The sequence below is a fragment of the Electrophorus electricus genome, chromosome 23 (genome assembly GCF_041902795.1).
Source record: "Electrophorus electricus isolate QZ-2024a chromosome 23, ASM4190279v1, whole genome shotgun sequence".
NCBI classification, from domain to species: domain Eukaryota; kingdom Metazoa; phylum Chordata; class Actinopteri; order Gymnotiformes; family Gymnotidae; genus Electrophorus; species Electrophorus electricus.
The window spans coordinates 4,852,522-4,879,458 of record NC_137519.1 but is presented as its reverse complement, the minus strand read 5'-3'; the positions used below and the strand labels follow the sequence as shown (position 1 = coordinate 4,879,458).

Genomic DNA, 26,937 nt, shown 5'->3' with positions numbered 1-26,937 from the left:
GCAGGCCTACAGCACGAGCTGGGTGGAGGAGAAACGGGTGTCGGTAGCGGGCTCGTGTCAAACGAGGCGCGCGACCATTCCGTTCGCCACCGTGGGTTTCCAGAATAAATCCGTTAATGGTGTAATTATTGGCGGGTTCGTGGTTGGCTGGATCTTGTTGACCCCTGTCACAAGTAGGGATTACAATCTTCAATTCTTAGCACAGATTTATGGATCATCTCAAGTACGTATTTTAAAGTTTTTATGTTTGCATATACAATAATTTAACACTAAGCAGTTTAATGTTATTCATAACTCTTAGACAATATTTGAAGTATTGTTCAGTTACACTGTTCGCTGTTAGGTGGGTATGTGGGCGTAATCGCTGGCCTGTCAAGACTGCCAGCTAGCTACTTCACTGCATATTCACTCCGAACAAAAGCTACTGGGACTCCCGCATGAGGCTTCTGAATGGCGCGCCGGGTGGCTCGAATACCTACAGCGCGAAGCCGTCAGGAATCGCCTGCCGCTCAGGTGACGGGAGTCCGAAAGTGACGTCACTTCCGTTCGAACGCTGGCACTTCAGTAGAGGTGAATTGCATGAGATTAGAGAATTCCGACATAAAACGAACGCGCGTTTTGTGCGGTTGTCTGGTAGGGCAGGCTGCCTAGTTTTGTTTTGTTTTGTTTTGTTTTGTTTTTTTCTGTCTGTCCACCGGATACAGCCGAAGTAACGTAACCGGGAGCAGAATTCAAAACTCTTTTTTTTTTTTTTGCCTACACCGAGGAATCTTCGGTGTTTTGTAAACGAAGGTGAGGGAACGCTTCGTTCAGGTAACAGACTCTAAGGAGAGTTTAGGAACTATAACGACACTATTCTGTTTTCAGTTTTGGTCTACTGTTTTGTTTCCCCCCACCCAGAGAACCTTCGGTAAACGCTGCTCGGGACACCGACGCGTGTATAAATCTTGTTCGCACCAGCCGAGAAGTTTAAAGCAGGGTGAGCGCTATGCGCTGTGTCGGCGGGATACCATGAGAGAGATGGGTCTGTGTTTCGGCTCCCAGCTCACGGAGGAGGACAAGGCGGCGAAGATTCACAGCGCCAGCATAGACCGAGACCTGTATGAATATGCGAAGCGAGATATGAACGTGGTGAAGATTCTTATGCTTGGTGAGTAGGTTCACGTTTATTCTCTCAGTGCAATTTGAAGTTGGGATTTAAAGGTCTCACTTCACGTTTAGTTTAGTGGTTGAGTGCAGGAACCTGTAGGCTACTGATGGGAAGGAGGTCACTGTTTAATGAGGAATATGGACCGACACTCCGTGGTTTGTGTGTGTCTAGGGGCTGCTGAAAGTGGGAAGAGCACTCTTGTTAAACAGATGAAGATTATTCATAGCAATGGATTCACCAAGCAAGAGCTGGCCACCTTTAAGGTAAGAGGCACTGGGCAGGTGGATCCTGTGGTCATCCTAGTGGTTTTACTCTCAGGGTGTCTGAGGTGGTAGATAACAAAGCTAACACAATTGAACATTGTATTGCTTTTAAAAGGGGAACTGTTGGATTCCAGTTTGTTAAGCTCAGCCTATGTGGGAAGTGCCTGTTGGACGGAGACTGGGCACAGGCCGTTAGGAAACTTGTATAATGAAATCTGGGTTCAAAAGATGTCCCTCGTACTGTAAGCTGAAAACAAGTGTAAACATCTAAAATATTTTTGCATTCCCTGCTATAGCTGTTAAAATATTTCCAGTTTGGTCTTGGCACTTGTTCAGGGTGCTCATTGTCCATGGTGATCAGGACACCCAGGACTGGGTGTGAAAGGAAACGTGACCTTGGACTTCAGTGCTCCTCTCTGACTGAAACATTCCATGGGATTCCACATTTGTCACTCGCCTGATCCGGCCTTAATTCTGATAATCACATCTTCAGATAAATCCCTTATACACACTCCTCTCTGTCTCTCTCTCGTGTGTGTACACATACACAGCAGATGTGGACTCTTTAGCCCATTAAGCATTTGCTGTCTTCTGACCTGCACTGGTACAGTAAGTCACAAATCCAAATGCTCAGTAGACGTTGGCATCCCTGTTTGTTGGCAAGGAGTTCTCAAGTTCTTTACTGCACATGTTTGTTATTAACTCTCTAAACGCCAAACACTAAACTCCAAAATGCTAATGTTAAAAATGAATGGAAGGACAGGTATAGCACAGAGAAAAGCAGATCACTCCAAGTTGGATATAGTTGTCGTTTAATTTTTACTCATCAGTACTCTCTGTGTGTGTGTGTGTGTGTGTGTGTGTGTGTGTGTGCGCGCACATGGGCGCAGGGTGGGCTACACCATGTGTGCTCTCGTTCAAAGGCTTAATCATGTTTGTGTTCCCACAAACACACACTTGCCTATTCTTCTTTACTCTGCCTTGGGCATCCATGGCAGAACATTAAATTGCTTACTAAGAGTGAAGCTGTGCAGGATCTGAAGTAGACTTTGTTCTGCCACACTTGCCAGACAGCCTGTGTTGTTCATTCTTTGCCTCTGTATTCCTGTGTTCTGGCCTGTTCTTACTGGGTTTTAAACTGGAGTCAATCTTCTCCCATTTCTCACATATTATTATATATTTCAAGTGGAAATCAATTTTTGCAGGCTGACTTTTAATAGCTGTGTACTGACGACTCACTACAGGGAAACTGATATAACTTTTAAGAATCAAAAGTACTGGCAGATGCAGAGTTTCACTACCGAGTGTGACATCAGTGTGTTCTCATATTGGGTTGGTACCATTTTAGGTGCCACCTTGTTCCATGTTGGCTGATGGTCACTGGCTTTATGCCAGGAATTTCCATAAGCCAGTGGGGGGAAAAAACATGAACAGACAGGCCTGTTTGCGTGCACACACATCCCTAGGCCTCTTTTGATGATGTGATCTGGTTGACCTCACTGACTTCATGGAAGGTCTATCTCTTGCTACCATGCTTTTCCTCTTTCTCTGAACAGAGTTAATGTGTGTGGGTGTGGAGGTGTAGGTGTGTACATGTGGAGGTGTATTCGTCTGAGTGATGTAATGAATAACTACCAAATTCTTATAGTATAGTCATTGGCTAAGACCTTTCTAATAAAATACTGTTTCTCCCCCATTCTCTCTCTCTCTCTCGGCCAACATCTTGATTTTGAGACACTTTCCCACCACTTCTTATGGTTTGAGCTCTTTTGATTATTATTATTATTATTATTATTATTATTATTATTATTTTATTTTTTTTACATTTTACACATCTTTTTTGATGATGTAGATTAACAGTAGATTGATCACGAGGACTGAAATTTGCAGCCTCGAGAGCTTTCAGACGATACCTGACATGTGGCAAGGGGCAAGCCTATGCATTTACACGCAGGACTGGATTTAGTCCAACCATAACAAACCTTTCTATCCTTGCGTAGTCGCTAGTACAGGCACACTAGTTTTTATAACTTACGTGCGTTAATTACTGGCGTCTGACTGAAGCTTGTTTCACAGCATTCCTCGTGCCTTTTAAACGCCATCAAGAGCGGAAGATTAAACCAATCAACTGCTTCTTGCGAGCTGCCTGCCGGGGTGTGGGAAGGCTTGCAGTCTCCGTCGTGCATTTTGACGGCAGCGTCCTATCGAATGTGATCACAGGATGGCAGCGCCGTGCCCTGTCTTAAACTGCACCAGGAGGCATGTCGGGTCACGCCATTGCGGCCCGAGCCGAACAGAAGCGCTGCTCTAGTGAGGTGCGAAGTGAATCTCGGTGTCGGTGCTAATTCTGCCTGGGAGGCTGGCGATGTGAACTTCTCCTCTTGAGCCTGATTCTTCTACATTATTTTGTTTCAAGGAGGTCAAATTAGGACACCATGCACACACCACGCACATGTACAGTAAGAACCATAATTGTGGCTTGCACAGCATTGTACATAAGGTCCGAGACCCGAAAGAAGCCTATAATCCAAAAAGCCCTGGTTTGCTTTTAAAACAGTATCTACTGGTCTGTCAGCTACCACTGTGGGCTTAGGGAAGGGTGTGGTTGGGCCTCTCTGTCTGCATGATGAGTGTTTGCATTGTGTACGTGACAAGTGGTGTGTTTGTGGGAAAATGTAACGGAAAACACTTCCGTTTCTGTGATTGGTTGTTTCTTCACTCTCACGCTGTAGTTTCCACTGTGACCTTCATCTCACATTTCTAGATATTACACCGTTCTGTCCTTTCTGACTTGTGATTCTTTTAGCACCTCCCCCATTTCAGCATTTTATCAGTTTGGAATGGGTTGATGCATGTTATTGTTTTGCTCAGTAGCCTTGCTGATTATTCATGACTTCCAGGTCACTCAGATGCTCTGTAAACAACTTAAGAATTTGAACATTATAGAACTCTGTAGTTTAAGAGTTTGCAGTTCTCAGGGGAGCCAACTGAGAATTCCAGAAGGGTATCAGGGAAGGCTAGTGATACTGTATCATGGTATAGATTACATATCAGCCAACCCTCTCGAAACCTGAAGCTCTTTGGATGGCTAATCAAGAGTGTTTGTGTGTGAGTGAGTGAGTGAGAGAGAGAAACACACAGACACCCATAGCTGTCTTTGAAACGGTTCTCACTTTCTAGCAGGTTGACTACAGACCTGCACGCTTGACAAGTATTTCTATACCTTGTTTGGATACAAGCGTCTCACCTCACCAGCATGTTTCATCATGCTTACATAAACTGACTGTGGCTGTCTTTGTTCATTTATTCAGTTGTTAATTAACATGCATCCAGGTTTTTTAAGTGGTCTCTATGTTGAAGGTTTTGTAAGTCTCCTGTTATTGAGAGGCATTTGAGTGGTAGCTCAGTGGTTAAGATACTTGACTTGTAATCAGAAGGTTGCTGGTTCAAGCCAGACCCTTAACCCTCAATTACTCAAGTTGTACTCAGCCATAATTGTAAGTTGCTTTGGATAAAAGTGTCACCTAAATGCCATAAATGTAAAAGTATAAATATCAGAAGTACTAGATAAAGGCACTAAACAATAAGAAGATTCCTGAACTGTGGAAAAACATGGAAAGGCTTTTAAACAAACATGCATTCTCCTGCTCTGTCCCAGAGAGCAAACGGCCAGTTGGGCAAGGCAAAAAAATGCGTTTGTTTTGGCCAGCCTGAGCAGGGAGGAGGGGGAAAGCATTTGAGAGGCTCACGAATCGTGCTGCACTCAACCGGTGCACGATGCAACTGAAGGGAAAGCTTTTAGCGATGCACAAATCTTTGCTTTGCTCTGCAGGAGGAGAACCCAGTTCAGTGCTACACCTCTTGTGCCCATTTAAAGTAATGGCTGATTTTAGAAGCTTATTTTTTTTCTCATGCACAAGGGGTGAGTGATGGGCATTTTTGAGATCAAGCAACAACTTTGAGATCAAACATACAACTATGTTGTAAACAATAGCAATATAATGGTCACACATTCTCTATTACAGTTTTGCCAACATGCGTCAACCTTTCAAGGATTTAAAAGCACATTAATGCCTTTTTGAAAAGAATCTCCTTTCCCCAGTTGATCTGACATCAGCTCGGTTCACTGTCAGGACCTGTCTGTTTCACACGTCTCCAAGTGAGACTACTGGTCTAAAATCAGCTTTTCACTGAATTTGCAATTATGAGCATATACATTAGAAGTCTATACCCAAGAATGGCACCCTCGATGTTCAATATGACCCAGACTTCTGAAGCAAGATCCACTGCTTCTGTCTTGTTTGTTTATACCTATAATAGGTTTACTGGTGAAAGGTCAGATGTAAGGGGGCAGCCCGGAGTTAATCCTTCCCTCATGATGCCCTCTGGATGTGTTTTACCCCAGACCGGTGTCAGACTGCAAGCAAGCTCATTCTGTAATGGGCTTCTGCCTGACGTGCTGCGCTGCACATATGACACACACATGTATTTAATGTCTAGTCTCTGTGAGCTACACTATGTCTCAGGGGAGACGCAGTCCATATCTCATTAAGCTCAGTAGTTTCTGGGGATTTATGGACGTTCTTGTCTACCCTCTTTTGATGATGTCTCTCCCCCCGCAAACAGACGAAGCCCTTCTGGGGTTTCTGTCTTGATGATGACGCCCCAGCCACCTGTGTGTTTCCAATTAGTTAAGGCCTAGCGTACGTCGCCGAACGAGCCGGCACCGCTTGCCGAGCACGCCGACATCGCAATTAGTACGCATGCCGCGTGAGCCTGTCGCGCGGTCTGACGCCGTAATTAGTATGCGTGACGAATCGACAGCCTCCTTCAGGAGGTGGCGGGCGTCGAGCCGACAACGGCCCAGTGGGGATGGCGGTATCGGCCCACCACAGCAGCGCCCTAACCCTGTAGACCGCAGATAATGAGACTCGGGCTCGATGGAGCTGAGATGATGGGGAAGTTGATTTCTTATCTCTCTCTCGCACACACACCCACACGCGTGCGCGCGCACACGCATATATATACACACACGCACGTGCACGCACACCTGTTTGATATGAGGTGTTTTTCTCAGTTTCACTTGTGCTCTCACTGTCGCTCACTCACACACACAATAAATAAATAAATAAATATATGTGTGTGTATAAAATTCCACACTCGCTGCATACGTAAACACACGTGCGTCCACGTGCGCACTGGGTTATTGCTGTATTACAGCTAGAAGCCCTCAGCCACAGCAGACGCAGAGCATTAGAATCAGACAGGGACGCTCTTCTCCCAGTTTTCCTATTTATTAAGTTAGAATTGCACCGACTGACGTGACTGTTTAGATGCAGGATTAAAAATTTGGCTACAAGGGAACAGAGGATTTGAAAGTTTAAATGAGATTAAAGAAACTTGAAGCAAACTGTGTGTGTGTGTGTGTGTGTGTGTGTGTGTGTGTGTAACAGAGTGCAACCCCCCCACTCTCCTCCACACAGCTCCTCTCCACTCTCCTCCACACAGCTCCTCTCCCCTCTCCTCCACACTCTCCTCCACACAGCTCCTCTCCCCTCTCCTCCACACAGCTCCTCCACACTCTCCTCCACACAGCTCCTCTCCCCTCTCCTCCACACTCTCCTCCACACAGCTCCTCTCCCCTCTCCTCCACACTCTCCTCCACACAGCTCCTCCACACAGCTCCTCTTCCCGGCCTTTTCCCAGATCAAACCCCCGCTGAAGTGCTACATATCACTCTACATCTATTCTGCCTTTCATTGTTCACATTTTTATGCTTGAACATGTGGTGTGTCTCTCTCTCAGAACACACACACACACACACACAGGCTGTGTGTGAGGTGTAACGTGGTAATGTTTTGCTCTGTTTTCAGCCAGCTGTGCTGGACAATCTGCTGACGTCCATGAAGTTTGTGCTGTATGGGATGGGCATGCTGAGAATCAACCTGGCCAACAGCAAGAACAAGGTCTCCACTTTCACTTGCGGTCTCTCTCTGCTCTTTTCCCTCATTCCTTCTTTCCCTTTCTCCCTTCCACTCTCTTACCCCGTCCTTCACATACCCATGCCCCACGTGATCCTCAGGGCCATGTGACACGCTGACTCTGGCCTGTGTCAGTGACCTCGCTATTACGCGCTGTGATTTATCACTGTCTAATGAATGCTGACCGATTCATTAGTTGCAAAGTTGTAAGGAAATCACGGCCGCATTTTCTCTCCTGCAGTGCTCAAAATGCACACCAGGTGTCAGTATCTCTTTGGAACTCCTGGTTTTCTGCCTCAAACCCACACGGAAACCTGTCTGTGCAGCTCCTCCAATGTTTACTCAGCCATGGCCGATTAGACTGTTAGTTCACTTCTGGAACGTTCCAGAACGGCCTCAGAACCCCGGGACGGCCACCGCATTCCTAAAGCATCCCCCTCGTTCTCTCTGTTTCTCCAGTCAGAGAGCCAAAGACAGCTGGCGCAGTGCAGTAGTGTAGCAGTCTTGCAGATGTATTGTTTTAAGCCCGATCAGACGTGCGTGCTGTAATTACTGGTGATTAGCGGTGCCTGAGCAGCTAATTATCGTGTCATAGTCAATGGCCTTACAGATGGCTGCAGGCGGTGCAGAGCGTTTTACACACACCTCTACGCCCACCCTTTCAGACTCCAGTCCCTTTCTACAACATCTTGCTTTCTGTCTGTGGGCGTCGCTGTGTGTTGTTGTTGTTTTTTTTTTTTTTTTTTTTTTTTTTTTTAAGCAGCAGCGTTCTGTCTTTTTTAATAGACGATTGTAAAATGGATGACTTTTTGTGTGTGTGTGCTTTTGTGCGTGCAGGTCCACGCTCACACCGTGCTGTCCTGTGGGCGGTGTTTTGATGAGGAGCAGGTGCTGTTTCCCTTCATTAGCCACGCCCTGTCCTGCCTGTGGGCGGATCAGGGGGTCCAGTCCGCGGCGACGCGCGGATATGAGTATGAGCTCAACGACTCGGCGCTTTAGTGAGTGAAACGCACCACAGTGAGCTACACTTCGGTACCTGAGCACACGTGGCAACAGCTCCTTGGGAGCTGATTTTGGCTGGATGAGTCGAGTTTGACACCATGTACGCAGGAGCTTGTCTTTAGTACTTTCAACTCTAAAAAGAGCTGGAAATGATTTGAATCTTCCTCAGTCAGGTCGAAGAATCGGTTAAGTGAGGTTCTGAGCGACCTGTGGGCCGATGAAGTTCTAACCAAACCACATGCTCGTATAGGTTAAAATTGCTCCTAATTTAAAGGCTTGGTAATCTGTAGCTCTGAGGAGAGTCATTCCGGGAGCGGTTTGATTCAAGGCTGCACATCTTTTGCATATCGCATGCATATATTTAACAGACCCAAACTGATCACAGTTTAAATGGGCCCAAGAACGTTCATTGAGCTTTAATTGACGAGTTGACCTTGGCGGCGACCTCTGGCGTTCCATGACTGCTACGCTCCATGGGGTCCGGCAGGATTTCCTGGCTTCTCCAAAAGTGTCATGTTGTATGTGCAATGCCGCTACACCAAACGTGTTGGGTAGAATGTGGAGCGCCACTGCCAAAGGGGGTGTGTGTGTGTGTGTGTGTGTGTGCGTGCGTGCGTGCGCGGGTGGGAGGGGAGGGACTAAACCAGTGTTCTACGGTAATATTTTTGTCAAAATGCCGGTGCTATAAATATTAATATAAAATTATATTCATTATATATTTTTGTGTGCGTGTGAGAGCGTTGGTGGGGGGCATTAAAGCAAGCTAATATTATGAAACCTTCATTAAACAATACCTAATGTCATACGTGTCTTTAGTTAGGGGCCCTAAACCGTCCATTACGATAAACTAACTTACAGGTCTGATAGTTAGGTAACGACTTTCGCGTTCCGTTAAGCTGCTCACATCTTTTAGTCGAGCAGGCTAATTTTCTTGTGAAGCCCATTGTTCCGGTTCCGTGTATTGCGAAATGCGTTTTAATTCACGTTTAATGCAAACCAGGTAAAGCGGTGCGCTACTCAGGTCAGAAGCTCCTAAAAAAAAAAAAAAAAGCAAATGGAATTTTAATTTAAGAAGGCTCAGATATGAGCAATTTTTTTTCCCTGCAACTAAACCCCAAGAGGGTAATTATTTAAACTGGGCAGCTTAGAACTCCCTTGTCGCAAGGGTGTGTGTGTGTGTGTGTGTGTGTGTGTGTGTGTGTGTGTGTGTGTGTGTGTGTGTGTGTGTGTGTGTGTGTGTGTGTGTGTGTGTGGTACGCTGGTCATAGCAAGCGAGGATCAAAGTTAAAAGGGTGGGATGGGGTGTGTGAACTTGTACTTGTGAGGATCAACTGTGTACGCAACAAATTCACTGCAGTAGTAATATGTCCAGACATCCTTGTGGGGTCCTTTTTGCCAGTATGTTTTGCTTACATTTCTTCGGATAATTTGTCAAATAAAACATACAAAACTGTTAGGATGGGGTTCTGTTCTTACAGTAACAATCTTTGAAGTCAGCATGAGACCTCATATAATCAGTAATACATAATCCTGTGTGTGTGTGTGTGTGTGTGAGTGAGTGAGGGCACTGAACAGAGACCCAAACCTAATAAGGGGATGAGTGTGGGCAGATTACACTGGCCACCTGATTTTGTGTGTGTGTGTGTGTGAGAGAGAGATGGCAGAGGGCCTGCTTGGTGCGCTTACTCTCAGTCAGATGTGCAGCAGGGTCAGTCTGATCATTCCAAAAACCAACCTCAACCATCTGAAAGCACAGCAATCCCTCCTTCACAGGGTTTGTCGTGTGTGTGTGTGTGTGTGTGTGTGTGTGTGTGTGTGTGTGTGTGTGTGTGTGTGTGTGTGTGTGTGTGTGACGTTTGGCTACTGTTACACATGGTTGGTTTTGACATCATCAACACACGGGATGACACTGTTTTTGTTGCCATCAATTCATCTCTGTTTTGAGATTCTGCTGAATCTGGTTAAATATGTGCATTCTATCTCTCTGTCTCTCTGCTGTCTATGTATCCTTCTATGAGTCTTTTTTCCTCTCTCTTCCATCTTGAATATACTGCATAAGACGTGAAAACGGGGAGAACGAGAAGATAATAAGATGGACCCTGATTGATGTCTTGTCCAATGATTTCTCTTCTGTGGTAGGCTATAAATATGCTAATTTCCTTTTTTGGGGTCAGATGAGTTTTTGTACCAGAAACTTGGCGAGGCAGATGAACACCGCCGACTGGGATGTGCGCCTCTGTGAAAATCTAGACGTGTCGCCGTGTTCGTGATCATCTTGCAACACGGTCACCTTTTGAGTCTAAAGGGCCTCTAAGCTGCCCTGCGGGGGGGGGGGGGGGGGGGGAGGTAGACCCAGGGCAGAGTTGGAGCGCGGAGGGGCCGCCCGCGTTGTGCTCGCCTTCGCGCCATCGTTCGGTGTCTCGCAGCTTCCTTTCTTTTGCTTCACCTTCCTGTGTGCAGAAGGACCCTAAACCACAGTATAAACAGTCTGCGAGCGTCTTTAGTGCCGTTATCCGTCACGCGTGCAGGGGAAGAACCTCAGAATAACTGACTGACAATCGTTGAAGCTAATGCATCACACATTCGTAATGGAGCCTTGCCTCGTTCCGTAAACGTTTTCAAGTATTGCAGGGCACAGTATCAATTTGCACCATCACCAGCACACATTATTGATATGATGTTTTGCTTATTCCATGCTGTGTACACAGACAGTAGCGAGCACATTATGGTTAATGATGAAACGATAATGTCATATTACTCTTTTTAACGACGTTTCTGAGAGTGCTTAGTCCTTCCATAACGCCATAGGCTGGAAGCGTGTGAAATTGGGCCAGCCCTGGTTTTTCCATGTTATTCTGGACTATGGGCACGTCCGTGAGGGACAACGGTGCAGGGAAGGCTGGAAAAGGTCTGTAGTTTTTGGGGGAAGTCGGCGTATTCCCCTGTGACGACGCCAGTTGCGTGTCGTGAGTGTAAGCAGAGATATACAGGATGCTTTTTGTGTGTGTGCGTGCGCGCCAGCCGCAGGGGGTGATGAGCCGCAGCACTGGGTTACGTTGATCACTGATGTGCAGCAAGTCTGTCTGCTGGTGACGGTAGGTGTGTGTGTGTGTGTGTGTGTGTGTGTGTGTGTGTGTGTGTGGTGGGGGGGGGGTTGTGGGGAACGACACTAAGACAGGATCTTGACCGTCACCTCCTGCTGGGAGCTGCTGAGATCTTAAAGCCAGTATAGCCACTGTGGTGTGCCGTCCCACACGCGCACACAGAAAATCCCTGGAGCCAAATTAAAACTGACTGTTTATCCACGTATAACTGTGCACAGTTTTTGTATTGGAATTTAGCCTCACAACTGAGTCTTTTGCTAGTCTTTTAACAGTACACCTGCACTCTGGAACGTAAAAATGCATGTATTTGTAGTCCCAAGCGCGTTCCTGTCCAGGGGGTGTGGTGTTGGGAGGGGCCAGCGATGCGGTCCAGCTCAGCTCAGACCTTGAGGGGAACATCTGAGCAGACCGATGCAGGAATGTTAAGGAATTGCTTTGGCACTTGGAGATGTATGTTTGTGCGTTTTTATTTTCAACTGCATAGCACTATAGTGCTATATGGGGGGTGTGTGCAGGTGTGTGGGGGTTATCCTGGAGGTTCAGGGCAAAAAAAGGAGCAAAGCATCTGAGGAGCTTGTGTCCCTCATCCAGTTCCTTTCAAAAGGGTAGAATGAGTTGTGCTTTATGAATAAAAACACTGTTTGTGTCACTTTAATGACTGTTTTAGGTTTCAAAATCTCTCCAATTAGACATTTTGTCTAGATTTTTGATTGCGTGACAAGCACTTTGAAGTGTTACCTCACTGCAGTGAGTCTTCTGGGAACAGAATCGGTGATCAGTTCAAATTAGGGCACCGACACCAAGACATCAGGCTCTGATGTCATAAACAGCAACAGTCATCGAGAAGAGTGAGAAGCTTCCTAAGCTCCCTATTGTCAAGTTAAACGTTAAAAACCAGTTGCAGCTTGTATGTGTGTGCACACTCGTTAATAAAGCCCCTAGGAGTGCAACGCATAATCCCTCTTTTATTAATGCTAATTACGCATATGCAAATCCTCCATAAGTTGGGTGAATATTGAATTCGGAATATGAATATTCGCAGTGATAACTGGCATATGCTTAAAGCCTCCTCTGGGGCAGGGTTATCACTACCGCAGCCCTGAACAGAGGTTGCACACACTCACAGAAACGCACAGCAATGCAATGCAGTAGTGACTGGGCCTTCTCAGACAGATTAAAACAAGTTTAGATTGCCACTCTGTTTATGCAAATTGTCATGGTTTTCATGTATATGTTAATCTTCATTATTATTAATAATTGTGTGCATAAACACGAAGAAATTCTCCATGTGACTATTTTTTTAATTCTCTTTTGTTAATTATTTGTTTTTGTCTCTCTTCTTTCATCTCTACCTCCACCCCCATCTGTCTTTCTCCCTCCCCTCTACCACCATACTTCTCTCTCTCTCTCTCTCTCTCTCTCTCTCTCTCTCTCTCTCTCTCTCTGTGTAGTTTTTTTGAAAACATGGCTCGGATCGTTTCTCCGGACTATGTGCCCACAGAGATGGACGTGCTGAGGGTGAGAATACGGACCACCGGTGTCATCGAGACCCAGTTTAAGGTCAAACACCTGGTCTTCAGGTAAAACGCCGGCCACCGCCGGCTCCCCCAAACGCCACCCCTCTCCCCTACTCCGCGCTTCGCTTTCATTAGTGACCGTCTGCAAGGGGAACCCATTCAGTTTTGTCACATTGATTTAGTTTCCTCCTGCTGTCGACACCCATCACGCCATCTCCAATACATCCCCCGACACGGGTCGTGTTTATCTGTGACTCGTGGTCGTGACTGAGCGATCGTTTGATGCCTCACCGGCTTAAGTGACATTAGGATTCCCTCAGCTGACGGGCTCCTTCCTCCGAGCGGTAATGATTGCCTCCGATTTGAGCGCTTATCACTTCTGAGATCAACTTCATGGAGGTCTGAGGGGCAGAGGGGGATTCGTTAAGTTTTTGTTTATTTATTTTGTGGCAAGCCTGTTCCCTCTCGTAGAGTGGCGGACGCGGTCTTGCGGCCGAGCGCCTCTGGCGCCAGCAGCACCCCCTGTTGTTCATATGGTGGTATTTACTGGGACAGGAACCTGGGTCAGCCAGCTTACCTTCCTGTATTCACACCCTCTGCTTCCTCTTTTCCTATTTAAACAAAGCTGAGCTTTCGTGCTGAAAACGGACGTGCCATGGGCCGTGCATCCAGGGGCGGACGTCCCGGCGTCCTTTACGGGACGGCGGAGGCCTCGGAAACGCGTTCCGCTCGTAAAGGCACAGCTGTTTCGGGAGCGGGTGCCCCTGTGGTCGTGCGCTCTCTGAACGCCTCCAAACGCCAACCGTTTCGGGTGCCATCGTCACGCGGCCGGTAAAAACCGGCGAGTGCGCTGGGAGACTTGTGGGTTTGTTTTTTTTGGTTTGGCTTAACAGCTCCTCGAGCATTTGAATGTTAATGGGGACATTTGCAGCCGTGGCGCTCCGTTTCAGACGGGTGGAGGATTATGGGATGTGTTCCGTTTCGCAGGGCTGGCTGGATTCAGCAGCCCTTCTCCCGTCTCATCCATTCAGCTTCACTGAGCTTTTGCACTTACTCCGTCCCCCCTGCGGATTAACTTCAGCACCACCTACATTACGCCTGGTTGCATGAGGATGACTGTAATTTGTTTTTACCTTTCATGACAGCCTTTCATAAACCTTACGGCTCTCTAGAAGCAAAATAAGATGCCACGGTATTAAATATATCCAGGCTGGCTGTTTAGTGCTTTGATATTGTTCTCCCTTTCTTTCTCCCTCTGTTGAGCACTTAAAAACTCAAATTTGCAAAAGATATGAATAACTTTCTGAGCAAAATAAGAAGCAGAAGCTTTAATAAGGCCACAAATAAAATCTGTATGATGCATCAGGAGCATATTGAAATCCAGCTCTCGAAAATCCCATCAGTCCCTGCAGTGGTGCCGCTTCCCTCTCTAAGGCAGATGATGCCGGCGGGGGGGCTGGACCTGCGTTTGGGAGGGGCAGCTTTCCGTTCTGAGCCAATGACAGCTTTCCGTGCTGAGCCACTGACAGCTGTTTGCTTAAGATATGACTGCGTGTTATTAGCAACATGTCAAACTCTCTCTCTCACTCCTTTACCCTCCCCCACATCTTCCTACTGACTTACTACCTGCCCACATCCCTGATACGTGATAAAAAGCTTCCGTGTATCACCGACAACACAGAGGTGTTTGTTTTCCACGTTTTTCCTCTCTTCACTTTCCATGTCTCACTCACTCCGTTTTTTCCTCAGCACACAAGCAGAGCTGAGCTCGTGTGTAAGACTGCGTCAGTGGAATCGGGAACGTGTGCGCTGCCGTCACAAACACGCTGTCATAACTCCTCAGGGACGCATCTGCGAAGACGAGCTAACGTGAGCTAATAGCCGCGACGTGAGCCCTCGCTCAGAGACATGGTGGAGGTCGGAGTGGAGTGTTGACGGAAACGTGCAGCGAGCTGCATGAGAGCAAAGGCTTGGTTTACAGTGGGGATAAATACAATAAAAATTGGCAATAAAAATACGTTTCCGGGAATTTTTAACAAAACTTTGTATCTTCAGAAATGGAATTTTACCAAACAAATTCTTATAAATGTTCTATGATCGGGAACTGTAGTTTTAGGTTTCATACATATTCCTCCTTATGGGAACATGCAACTCTTGCACTCGGGACGTTTGCAGTGGGTCCTTGTTCACCTCCACAGTGCCTTCATCGTCCAGTCCTTGGGCACCTTTCTGCACTTCATACATATTCTCCTTCATGCTCTCCCCGTCCCTCTTATCACACTCATCCACTCGGTCCTTCACCCCAGACGCTACACTGTTGGAAATGGAGCTTTTATGTTGGTTTTTTGCTTTTTTTGTTTATTTGCAGGACCAAAACTCAACTCTGGAACACACTTGCTAATATTTTTTTCATATATCGTCTACCTGGTATTTCAGTATTATAACAGGAACACAAAAGACCATGAAACATGCTAATTGTTTAGCTGCGATGAACATTAAATGTATTCATTCCTGTTAATACACTACACACTTACAGATGCTTTCAACTTTTTAAAAATTTTGCAGTCAATGAAGTAATGCATCAGACAACGTTAAATACTAATACGCCCTTAACTGTAAGAGTTTCACATCCTGACTGCGAGATATTGTCACAGTGTGTGGTGTTGCCCTCAGTTACATTTTAATAGAAGCAACATCTAACAGGATGTGTTTATATAAACGGCATCGAAAAGGTACGGTTAGCGTTTACTTGCACTCATTTAAATTTTTCCATTGTTTCAAATACCAAACAAAATTATTTACTTTTATGCTAAATATGCATTCAATAATAAAAAGTTTAAGTTAAGATATCAATGTCAACATTGTTTCTGAATTTGAAGTCGCATATGACATGATGCACGTTCAAGTGGTGTTGATTGAGGGGAAAAAAGGATGGTCCGAGAGCTTCTGTCCTGTTATTTCTTTATTGGCACAGTGAGGACGTTTGTGATTTATGGCCACTGAAGTCGTCATTGACCATGTTCTTACACGGGGCCTAAAGCTCTAAAAGGTACATGGGGCCTAACGGTCACTTGTCGGTGAGAGAAATGCTTTGAAAACCGCCTCTGTCGCGCGTTGTTAGACACGTTCTAAAAATCCGATATATTTGGTCCTGCGTCCGTTTTCCTTCCAAATCTCACCAGGTCATTTGACTCACAGAGGCGTTAAAAGTAATCACGATGTTTCCGGCCAGACTGGAACGCAGCATAAGCACCACCATTACGAAAAAGAGGAAAAAAAAGCAACATATGTACAGAATGAATCGGGCAGCGTCATAAAAGCCCCCACCCCGGGGATCTTTCCGCTACCACTTATTGATTGACCTTTGACCCGACGGCGTTCTCTCTCCTTTGTTGGCGAAGGTCTTGCGCTGTTCTCATCAGAGCGTCCCTTAATTGCACATTCCAACAGTCAGGCGGTGGTATGTTGCGGCGGCAGATTGCAGCCTCATTTCCTGCGGAGTCTGGACGCTGCTCGGTGGCAGTCGTGCCCCCACAAGAAGTGGCGTAGAGCGGCACGCCGTGGAAAGGTAAGTGCAGTTTCAGCTTTCCACGGCGGACCACTCTGCTTACTCACATTCAATATTGAACACTAAAGTACTCTGTTGAAATGGCCCCCAAACTGATTTGCCTTTCTAATTTCGGAGCCCTTTTTTTGTGTTTGGAGCAATCGCTTGTCCGTGCGCACACGAGTGCGTTTAACCAATACTGATGTGCGTCGTTTAGATGCAATGAGACCGAAGCTGCCCATCACGTCTCCATGTGGGGCAAGTCTGCGTGCGTGCGCTGAAATCGAAAGGGTCAACCTCTCGAGTTTCCTCATTGCAAACGTGTGGAAGAAATCTTTTCACAAATACAGCCAGGGGTCAAGAAAAGGACCCTTCACCGGAGACGGAGCGGCGAAGACGGGATGAGACGCAGCACGGAAGCCCACTCTTGCCAGAGAATGACCTTTTCTGTGATGACATGCCAGCGTCTCCGTACAAAGGGTGTGATATCGTGCGTAAATTGAGAGGTATCGGTCCGTCTGCTCTCCCATCTCCCGGCGCGGCCTCTTGATTGGTGCAGACGGCTGGGTTGCAGCTTCTTTTCAGCCAGCACTCGAGTGAAGTCAAATACGGGTCCCGGCGCGCCGCCTTTCCGGCGTCGACACCGCAGCTGGGTCTTCCGTTCAGCTTGGTCTTAAGAAGGGCTGCTTTTTTTTTTTTGTCTGTTTATCGGTTCGTGATGGGGCAGACTGCCACACTGCCAGCCCTTCCTCTGTCCACCAGCGCCAGAGCGTGACATGTTTCAGCCACAGGTGCGACACGGTGGGAGGTCTCACCCTCGCGCTAAGCACGAGCAAACATGCTAATTCACGTTAGCCGTTGGGTCTAAAAGCTAGAGCAGGATTTTGAACAAACTCGTTAATGCCGTTGTTTATTTACATTGGCATGTCAGCATAATCCAAGTGAGATGCAGCATGGAGGTACAGGACACAATTTATACTGTTTAATGAGGTTTCTCTGCCTGTCTTCTTTTTCTCTCTCTCTTTCTGTAGGCTGTATGATGTTGGAGGCCAGAGGACGGAGAGGAGGAAGTGGATCAGCTGCTTTGAGGATGTGAGAGCTGTGCTCTTCGTGGTTGCTCTGAGCGGCTACGACATGACGCTGGTGGAAGACCCTTCCATGGTGAGCCCCCCCCCCCCCCCCCCCATTTTCTTAATGTCAACAAGCTGCATCGTCGTAGTGTGTGCATTTTTCACTTCTAACCAGAATGCATTTTCATTTCTCCTCAAAAAAGGCCTTCGTGGCCTTGGGAAAACTGGGACGAAATCTCTTTACTTCATTATTGTGATAAAGTTTTGCATATCTCCTCCAAATCTTTATTTTACCTACTGCAGCCTTACCAGTAGAGCACTATACAGGAGAAGAACATAGTTCTGTTGGGCTTCAAAAAATAAGTTTTTATGCTCTCCTTTGCTTCAGTGCAGTCATGGTAATGTGTCAGAGCGACTCAAATGCGTGGCCCGCACCTGTCTTAATAACCTAATGGCCTTTACTCTCTGTGAAAGCCGCGTCCTTAACTGAGTTTGTTTCTGCCTTGTTCGCCCATTCAGAACCGGCTGCAGGAGAGCCTCAAGCTCTTCTCTTCCATCTGCAATAACGTGTTCTTCAGGACCACCTCCATGGTAAGAACCAGGGATTTCGCACCCACGGCTCTCAGCCCGAAGGGGGCGCCGATCGCATTTGAGGGTCACGCTGGCTGGAGAGTTACCTTCCCGGTCGCGTATACTAATGACAGGAACACCGGAGGCATCCACACCCTGTCTCCTTTTCGCTGTTTTTAAAACGACCGTTCAAATCAAATGGAACTGTCCCTTATTCGCATGCATGTTAATTGAGGTCTTTTGATCTAATTGCTGCCGTCACTGAGGAAAATGAAACCGGCAGGTGCGTTCTGGGCTCTCGCCGCGCGTGACTGGTCACCCACGCAGCCTGAACTTATCACGGCCGTCCTGAGAAATGCTTGTTTAACGGCGTGTCTAACGAGCTCGTTTACCTGGCCTCGTTAAGCCCAGTCTCACCACAGCATTACTCGCCCTGCGGTGAGAGAATTAACACTCATTACAGGCCCCAGTCATTAATTATACCATTAGGGCGTGGCCATTGGACACACTTTGTTCCCTCGCTTCTGCTCGCTCACTCACTTCTTTTCTCTCTTTCTCTGTTCTTTCTGCTTTCTCTCTCTCTCTCTCTCTCTCTCTCTCTCTCCTTTGCTGCAGTTCATTTTGTTCTCTCTCTCCATCTCTGTATCTTCTGCATTTGTTTTGCTGTCATGTAATTGTGGGTGAACACAAGCACACAATTAGAAGTGAGAAGAATACCTTTAGGAGTTTTAATTGCCGCCAACAACGCACAAGCATGTTCACTCTTTTATTCATTATCGGGATTGTTTCTCAGGCTTGCTTGTCCTCAGATAAGATAATGGATTAATCCTTATATTCCAGATCTTATTTATGAACAAGATCGATCTTTTTCAAGAGAAGATCCTCCATTCCGGCCGCCACCTAAGACACTACCTGCCACTCTTCAAAGGTGAGACCTGAACTGCAAATTTGCCATGGCGCTAAAACTAAAAGACTTAAAGGTCTCCGCTACACTATAACAAGGGTGGAACAGCTGAGCCCCTGTCGGCCGGTCTCCCGGCTGGTCTCCAGACATCTCCTACTCTTGACGTAGACGGCATGCTGCTGTTAGGAGCTGATTTAATGCAAGCCACATGCGTCCCGAAACTGGTGTGCAAAAGCATTTAAACTGCAAGAGTTTCCTGTATTAGGGGTAAACGTTTTCAAACAAATTATTAAAAGACTTCTCTGCAATGCTGGCCATTGTGAAAATAATAGGGAATGAAATATATTATTTATTGTGGCAGTGTTATTTGCCTTATTTGCATATTAAATGCTTTATAGTACATTAATTCATGTATTATAAATACACATTAATACAGCACAGAGTAGCAATAATTGTTCATCTGTTTTTCAATGGTAAATATATGCAGATGCAGCGAGCTGCTAAGTATTTCTGCCAGACCTCCTGCAGTGGCCTTCTGACACACAGAAAACACTTCTTTTTCACACCCATTGTAACACCATAAACACATCCAACAGCAGGGCAGACACATGGGTTGTAGTCTATAAACGTGCACACGATTGGCATTTATATTAAAAATGAATGTTTCTCTTAAAGGGGGTGGTGAACATAAAAAAAAACCCAAAACAGGGGCATGCATATTCGTTTCCTTCAAGGTTTTCCAGAGTACTGATCAATTTCCCAATGGGAAGTGCTTTAAAACGTAGTTGTGTGTGCGTTTATTTATAGACGAATGCTTGTATTAGCATGCTGTCTGGACTTAGCATTCCCTATTCTTCTCCATCCATTTGCTTCAGCTTGCTGAAATTGCCTAGACATTTTCTCACAGGCTGCAGCTTTTAAGCCCTGTGACCGATTGACTAGTATGCAGGTTGCGTGCTTCGCTGACGATCTGTGTTTTCAAGACAGCATATCCTGCTCTCTGACTCTGTGTTGGCATGCCCAGGGCCCCTGGACATCTAGTCTTACTCTGGGTAGGCGTGCTCAGGGCCCCTAGACGTCCAGCCTGACTCTCCTAAACTGAGCATTACTTGTCTGAAGAAAGCTTTCTAGCTTTGGCTGCCTGTCTGCACTTTGCATTTAAGCCTAACCAAAAAAACGCCGATTTGGACAGATTCATTTCCCCTTCACACCACTGCTGCGGGACCATTTGTCCAGACGTTTTAAATCACCCAGGAACCGGGGTTCTAGGGTTTCAGGCCTCAACAATAGTCTCAGCCGTTTTTAATCAAGCGCCCATCAGTGTCCTCGGCTTCACCTGTATACTGACTCCCCTTCTGAGAGTAATTACTCTCAGTTCAAACTAAAGCTCTTTTTGCCTGCCAGGTTCTGTGCTTTTGAGCATGTAATCAGATGTAAAACAGACCTGTTTACCTGTGGGAGGTTCACGCCAAGAAGCTGGATGAGTTCGGACCTTTCTTGGCCTTCATCTGCATTCCCTGTAGCTATAAGGGTCAAAGGTCCCTCATATGTTTTGGATTGGATTGTGTTTAGATGGATGAAGGCCTTTTTTGGGTGCTCACTGGGTGCTGATTTTCTGTTTGGTCTGCTGGCGTTTTTTGAGACTGTTCTCCAGACTCGCGTCTCTCACCTTCGCACAGTGGTTGCCTGATCTCACTTTCACTCTCTCTCTCCTCTTCTCTCTCTCTCTCTCTTTTTTTTATTTTTATTTTTTTAAAATTCCGTCTAATTTTTTTCTGTTCATTTGCTTACTTTCTTACTCCGTCATAATATCTCTCTCTTTCTGTGATTACACAGACACAGTGAGCAACTCGGTCTCCTCTGCTGCAGAAAGGCAACGGCTCCGTTCATGTTTAATGCATCCATCTGTTCAGTAATGAATGGTTTTCTTGCTGTTTATTGGTTTGCCTTCTGGCTGTTTGTCTTCTGCTAGCAGGCTGTCAGGCATGAGAAGTGCCATCGCTGCTACTCCTGCATTGATGATGGCTACAGAGATTGGTCCGCGCGGCCTGGGAGCGGCGATCTGCCAGCCGGTGTTTTCGGAGCCTTCTCTTTGTGTGTTGTTCAGAAGAACAGACCAAAATAATACAGACATCTAACCCAAAAGGGCTCACAGAGAGCTTAATTAGACATTTTATACACCCTTTCTTTTCCTTTTTCTTTTTTTTCATTCTCTCCTTCTTTTTTTTTTTCCATTTTCACATTCTCTCTCTCTCTCTTTCTTTCTTCCCCTCCAGGTGCTGACTGTGATGTGGATGCTGCTGCCCGATTCATTGCCGCCATGTTTGTGTCTCAGAACACCGCACCTGGGAAACTCATCTTCCATCACTTCACCACAGCGACTGACACCTCCAATGTCCAGGTGGTCTTCCAGGTTGTCATGGACACCATCATCAAGGAGAACCTGGAGGCCATATCTCTGCTCTGAGATCCCTGTTGCACATGACTGTGGTTCCATTTGTTTCGTGCACTGTGTTACAGAAACTAAAACTCTATGCAAAGTTCAGAACTGCACTAGGGATAGGAGACAATACCTTGGTCATTACTGCACTCACACACACACTCACTGATGATTTTTGGGGAATTTGTTGGTTATTTAGTGAAAGCCCAGTCCAGGTCACATACAGTTGCATGATGAGCTATCCAAGGTGCTGAAACAGACTTTACCCTTAGCTGCTGTGGTTGGATTCTGCTAGAAGTAACATTTTAAGGAAACCTACATTAAAAAAGCCCTGACCCAAGGTCCACCTGTAGCGTTTGCACTGCCCATCCTCGAGCATTCACTATCACATGTCACGGCCTGGTTAAGAGTCATCCACCACCCAGAAACTCTAGACATCAGTGACTGGTCAGAAACTCAGGTAAGGTAGCATTGTTGAAGCTACTTTCATATCAGGGTCTGTTTGACAGAAAAGTTCTTCAGCTATAATTTGCATTGTTCCATGAACAGAGGGGGTACCTGATCAGCCAGCCTCCCAAAGTACACCAATCAGTGTCCAAGCAGGGAGGTGGAGATGGAGAGAGATGGATGGGCCCTTCTTTATATTCAGAGTTACTGAAGACATCTCACACTGCAATTCAGTTTGTTGATGCTGTTGTCAAATTTTCCCATTACTCAGTAATGTGAGAGACATTTGGTTTGAACGTTGAAGAGATTTGAGGTGGTCAAATACCTTGGCTTGAGTGTGTGTGTGTGTTTGTCCATTCGTGCATCCAAGAGTGTTTTCCTCATATCAGTATTTGCCAAAGCGTTTTCCCGCGGGTCTGCAAACACCAGTTAATGATCAATTTGCATGTGTGTTTTCACGCCTCTGTCAAATAGCTTTAAAAACGCCTATCATTACCCCCTGCGCACCAGCCACATTTATGGGAATATTTTAATCTTTGTGTTTATAGGCCGAGTTCCTCTCTGAAATGCCCCTCTAGCCTGTTGTTTCAATACAAGCCTAACCCGTCCTGCTGCAGTTATGTAGTTCTTTTCACTTTGTAGTTTTTTCATCCAAGTCTCTCCCCCCCCCCCCCCCCCCCCTCTCTTGATGCTTATATGTGAAGCAGGTTGTATTTTACACACGACTAATGTTTTCCTATACACACCGCTTCTGGTGCTTTATGTGCTTTTATTATTTGTAAATATGTGTTATTTAATAATAATGTGCCGCTATCATTTTGTAAATCAAACTACTGTGAACACAAAGAATGGCGTCTGACGCGAGACGACGTAATTATGCAACGAACATTTGATTTGTTCCGACAATCAAGATTGTTTCGTAATTAAACGCACCATGCTCATCTCGGTGCAATGTGGAAACAATTTTCTTTTCCTTTTTTAAAACTTTATTTCGTTTCTAAACTAAAAATCACGTGACAACAATGTACACAAAATCAACAGTATCTGTTCAATTTAATAAAATAAGGAAAGATCTTTGAGAGACTCGGCAGTAAACAATCCTTCAACATTTAATACATTTTGAAGATGGGTACAGCAGGGGCGGATGAACAAAATTTTCTCTGGCACAACACTTGGTTTTGTCGACGTGGTCGTTTTTTTTTTGTTTTTTGTTTTTTCCTTCGTATTGTGAGCATCTAATTTAATTCATATCGTGTTAAATAAGTAGACATTCAGTATCACCAGTCCGCGGTGCTGTCTTCGCTGTCCTCGTTAGCAGTAGGTGTTTCGGTGCACAGAGAGGGGGGCAGTGCGCGCCACTCACGCCACCAGGCAGTCCAGGGAGTCGAGCGAGAGGAGCACGTCCGCTTTGCAGCGGAATGTGCTCGACCCGTCTTGAATTAGCTCGCAGCTTTGCAGGTTCGGAGAAACGTCCTTAACACAAATAGCCTGAAACAAATGACGGACATAAACGTTAATGTACCTTGACATGTATGTGCAGGTAAACGTTCTGTTTTAAAGCAAATGACTTGTTCAGGCACAAAATAGATGTTTGGCCGTGTAGTCCTATAAAGCAATACCTCAATGGGAAGCCATGCAGTACATATCCACATGCAATAAGTATGCATAGAACTACAAGATGGATTTAAGTTTTTATCGGATATGTCAAATTGAGATAATTAAAAAACAAAAACAAACCAAAAATTAAAAAAACCCTGAACTACTGATTATTTACACCGCGTTCTCTGTAGCGCCCCAGCGCAGGTGCCGTCGGTGGCACATCACTCCGGAGCTTTGAGAGCGCGTTTTACGCACGGAGCGCGAGCCATTTGCTGTGCCATAGTGGCGCGCTACCATCCAGCACAAAACGCAGGCAACAGATTTCCATACGCCTGTGCACGTGTGGAATTCCGTTAATAGTACATTTAGCAAAAACAGGTGTTTTGTTTTCCCAAGGCGCAAGTTGTGCGTGTCAAGTAAACGTCTCCTGGCAATTTTCTTTGGAAAGGCAAACAAAATGTGGAGTGAAAATTAACCGGATCATATCGGAATTATATTTACCATATTTTTAAGGACGGGGGTCTGTCGGCTGGAAAGATCAGGCGTTGCGTTGTTCCCGGTTGTCCCCATCTCACCGCTGTCCAGTAATGAGTCCGTGTCGGATCGCCGGACGTAAGGCGACCGTCGGATGCCGGACAGCAAGCCCGAGGCTCTACCGACGGAGTAGTAACTCGGGCTGGCTGACTGCTTGTACCAGGCGTCTGACGGATGGCAGGAGATGAGTATGATGACACTCACAAACACCAAGACGGATCTGACGGACCTCCCCATTGCGCACATATCTGTTCAACTCAACGCTGGCAGTTTGTTCTAAAGCATGAACGCAATGTTTGTAGCTTTTGGCGAGACGGTCCTCGCCACCGTAGCTTTTATAGACCCCTAAAGTCGTGCGTGAGTTCGTCATTCCCGAGTAGGTGATTCATATTTCCGGTGAGGAAAATTCCAATCAACATGTATCCGCGCTTTTGGCGAGTTTCGTGCGAGCTGGGGACGCCTCGACGTCAGATCTCACTGATGCGCGTTTTCTGAAAATTCTTCAGATTGATTACCTACGTCACATTTTAATTCGAAAGTGAATGACAAAATAAGGCTAAAAATAAACATACATATACAAATAACTGTTTGCTTTAGTTGTTATGTTAAATACCTAAGGAACTGTAGACTACAACAAATGGCTCATGCCAAACTTTTACATTGTTTGGAGTGGTCAGAAAGTGTATAATGTTGTTAATACATTGTTTAATAAGTTTTGTTTTTACACTCCAATTAAATACAAATTATGGAGTGAGTAATATTAATAATTTGCCGTATTAATACACACTCACCATCTCCTTTATAAGGAATCTCGTTTGGTTTTGGAATATTCTCTGTGGTTAGAATTCCACATGCTGTTTCCATGATTCCACAAGAAACATTCCTGTGAGATTTTGAGGCTGACATGACTTCATCTCCTAATTGCTTCATAGTATTCAACTGCAGATCTCCCCTTCTACTACATCCTAAAGGTGTCCTGTTGGATTCAGAACTGGTGATTGAGGAGGACACTGAATTCACCGAACTCGTCGTGGTAACGGAGCCAGTTTCTGTTGACTTGTGCTTTCTGGAATGGAATCATTATTAGATGGTATACTGGCCATAAAGGAAGCAATATGCAGATTCAGATGATGCTTGACTGGTATTAGGGGGCCTGGTGTGTGCCAGAAATACATTCCCCACATTACGCTATGAGGAGCAGATTTAGCATTTCTGGGGCCCCATAATCAAAGACTTTTTTTTAACAGCAAAATAATATTTACACACCCTGCGCAATCTTTCCCTATCTTAATGCAGAGTTAAACCATCCTGGTTTCTTTAAATTTTTTCTTTCTGCGTTCTGCTGTTATATGAGCGCTTCATGTTCACGTTCAATCTTTTTCGTGTCAAACAATGTAAGAAAGGATCCTATTAGTTTTTCCAGCCAACCTCTTGTGCTCAGCAGGGGCCCCCTGATCTTTGCCACGTTGCGCTTTTGCACGGTTTGCGTGTTGGTGAAGTCCGCCACTGTATGCCATCACCACCCTCCGGCGTTCAGGACAGAGACCTGTGCACGCTGCAGACGTGCCTTCCTGTTTTCAGCTGACCGGACTGGCAACCGATGCTGCAATTTGGACAAACATGCATGAAAATCCCAGATCACCTGTTTTTAAAAACCCAAACCTGATTCTTTGGATCCAACAGCCACTCAGACCTGTATATTCCATTCTAATGGCTGATGTGAACATGAATCCAAGCCTTTGATCCATGCCTGCATTGGTTCACGCTCGGCACTGCCGCTACATTATTGGCTGATTGGACAATTACACGAATAAGCAGGAGCAGAGACGAAAGCAAAAGGAAGTGCTGGTCTGTAGATAAACATTAAAAGGCAGTTTGTTGCATCACCCAGACATAGTAGCCTACAGGTATAATAAACTACTAGAGCAGTGTGAAATGGGTTAGGTTATGATTGATGAGAATCAAATCACCTTTACTGTTCTTCCACCACACACACACACACACACACACACAAACAGCTCTGTGAAATCCATTAGCTTACCTCAGATTGCAAGTTCTGGTATTAACACAAGGAGCCTATTTAAGGGAATTACATGGCTAACAATCACTTTACTGTTACACACACACACACAGAAACACACACAGCACTCCTCCTTCTATGAGCCAGACAGAGCTGACAATTCAGTTAAAAGATGTAATATTAGCTGATTTGACGCTGACATTTAAGCTAAATATTGCATCCCCCCCCCCAAAAAAAGAGCACAAGCGCTCACAAAATGTTAAATCTGGACATGGGAGGGGGGCATGCCCCCTCTCCTGTAATAGCCCAACTGCAAGTTACCATTACACCAGAGGATTCTAACTACAGCAAGCCAATTAAGACAAAATTTGTTATAATGACAAGTTGTGGAAGTTCCTGCTCTGATTTTTAGAATCGCCCTGAATCAGTTTAGTTCTAGAATACCAGAACCACCCTGAGTCTGTTTAGTTCTGGAATATCAGAACCACCCTGAGTCCGTTTAGTTCTGGAATACCAGATCCCCCCTGAGTCAGTTTAGTTCTGGAATATCAATATGACAGTTTTAGAAAATGGGAGCATTCCCTCATAACATTTCCAAGAAATAAACGTTAATGGGAGCGAGTTAGTAATGAATCAAATCTGAGCAGGAAATGGAATGTAATGTGGTTTGCTTCGATTCAGCCATGTCAGACATCACATTTAAATGAAGGCTTTCAGAGGCCCATGTGTTTTGGTGCAATATGCAGATAAAATGCGGATAAAGTGCTGTTTGGTGTGAATGTTACCCAA

General features: G+C 45.7%; 2 protein-coding genes across 8 annotated transcripts; one reads left to right on the top strand and one right to left on the bottom strand.

Moving 5' to 3' along the window:
• Window positions 1-8: 8 nt before the first annotated feature.
• gnav1 (guanine nucleotide binding protein (G protein) alpha v1) lies at window positions 9-23,072 on the top strand. 7 transcript variants are annotated; one of them, XM_027023410.3, is made up of 11 exons: window positions 9-223; window positions 344-570; window positions 901-1,150; window positions 1,322-1,413; window positions 7,287-7,379; window positions 8,232-8,392; window positions 12,952-13,080; window positions 17,596-17,725; window positions 18,154-18,225; window positions 19,045-19,132; window positions 21,385-23,072. In XM_027023410.3, exons 3-11 carry the CDS (start codon window positions 1,012-1,014, stop codon window positions 21,573-21,575), a joined length of 1,095 nt encoding a protein of 364 aa, XP_026879211.2. In that variant the 5' UTR covers window positions 9-223; window positions 344-570; window positions 901-1,011; the 3' UTR covers window positions 21,576-23,072. The 7 variants fall into 7 exon arrangements, 5 of the variants coding, with proteins under 5 accessions (XP_026879211.2, XP_081562630.1, XP_081562629.1 ...); XR_014119632.1 differs by lacking the exons at window positions 9-223; window positions 344-570 and adding exons at window positions 577-792; window positions 21,084-21,202 and having other exon boundaries at window positions 21,385-21,522; XR_014119631.1 differs by lacking the exons at window positions 9-223; window positions 344-570 and adding exons at window positions 577-792; window positions 21,081-21,202 and having other exon boundaries at window positions 21,385-21,522.
• A 14-nt stretch (window positions 23,073-23,086) lies between these two features.
• On the bottom strand, window positions 23,087-26,801 carry npb (neuropeptide B). The gene is made up of 4 exons (XM_081706507.1): window positions 25,557-26,801; window positions 24,920-25,194; window positions 24,096-24,295; window positions 23,087-23,483 (listed from the first exon to the last, which is right to left on the bottom strand). Exons 1-4 carry the CDS (start codon window positions 25,643-25,645, stop codon window positions 23,355-23,357), a joined length of 693 nt encoding a protein of 230 aa, XP_081562633.1. The 5' UTR covers window positions 25,646-26,801; the 3' UTR covers window positions 23,087-23,354.
• Between the last annotated feature and the right edge of the window lie 136 nt (window positions 26,802-26,937).

Bases quoted from the DNA above. Each gene is read 5' to 3' on its own strand.
- gnav1 (XM_081706504.1), top strand. From the start codon at position 1,012: ATGAGAGAGATGGGTCTGTGTTTCGGCTCCCAGCTCACGGAGGAGGAC. The intron at 1,151-1,321 runs GTGAGTAGGTTC...GTGTGTGTCTAG, and splicing joins GGTGAAGATTCTTATGCTTG to GGGCTGCTGAAAGTGGGAAG. The intron at 7,380-8,231 runs GTCTCCACTTTC...TTGTGCGTGCAG, and splicing joins TGGCCAACAGCAAGAACAAG to GTCCACGCTCACACCGTGCT.
- npb (XM_081706507.1), bottom strand. From the start codon at position 25,645: ATGGCATACAGTGGCGGACTTCACCAACACGCAAACCGTGCAAAAGCG. The intron at 25,195-25,556 runs GTTGGCTGGAAA...ATTCCATTCCAG, and splicing joins GCCCCTGCTGAGCACAAGAG to AAAGCACAAGTCAACAGAAA. The intron at 24,296-24,919 runs GTGAGTGTGTAT...GCCATCCGTCAG, and splicing joins GATTCCTTATAAAGGAGATG to ACGCCTGGTACAAGCAGTCA.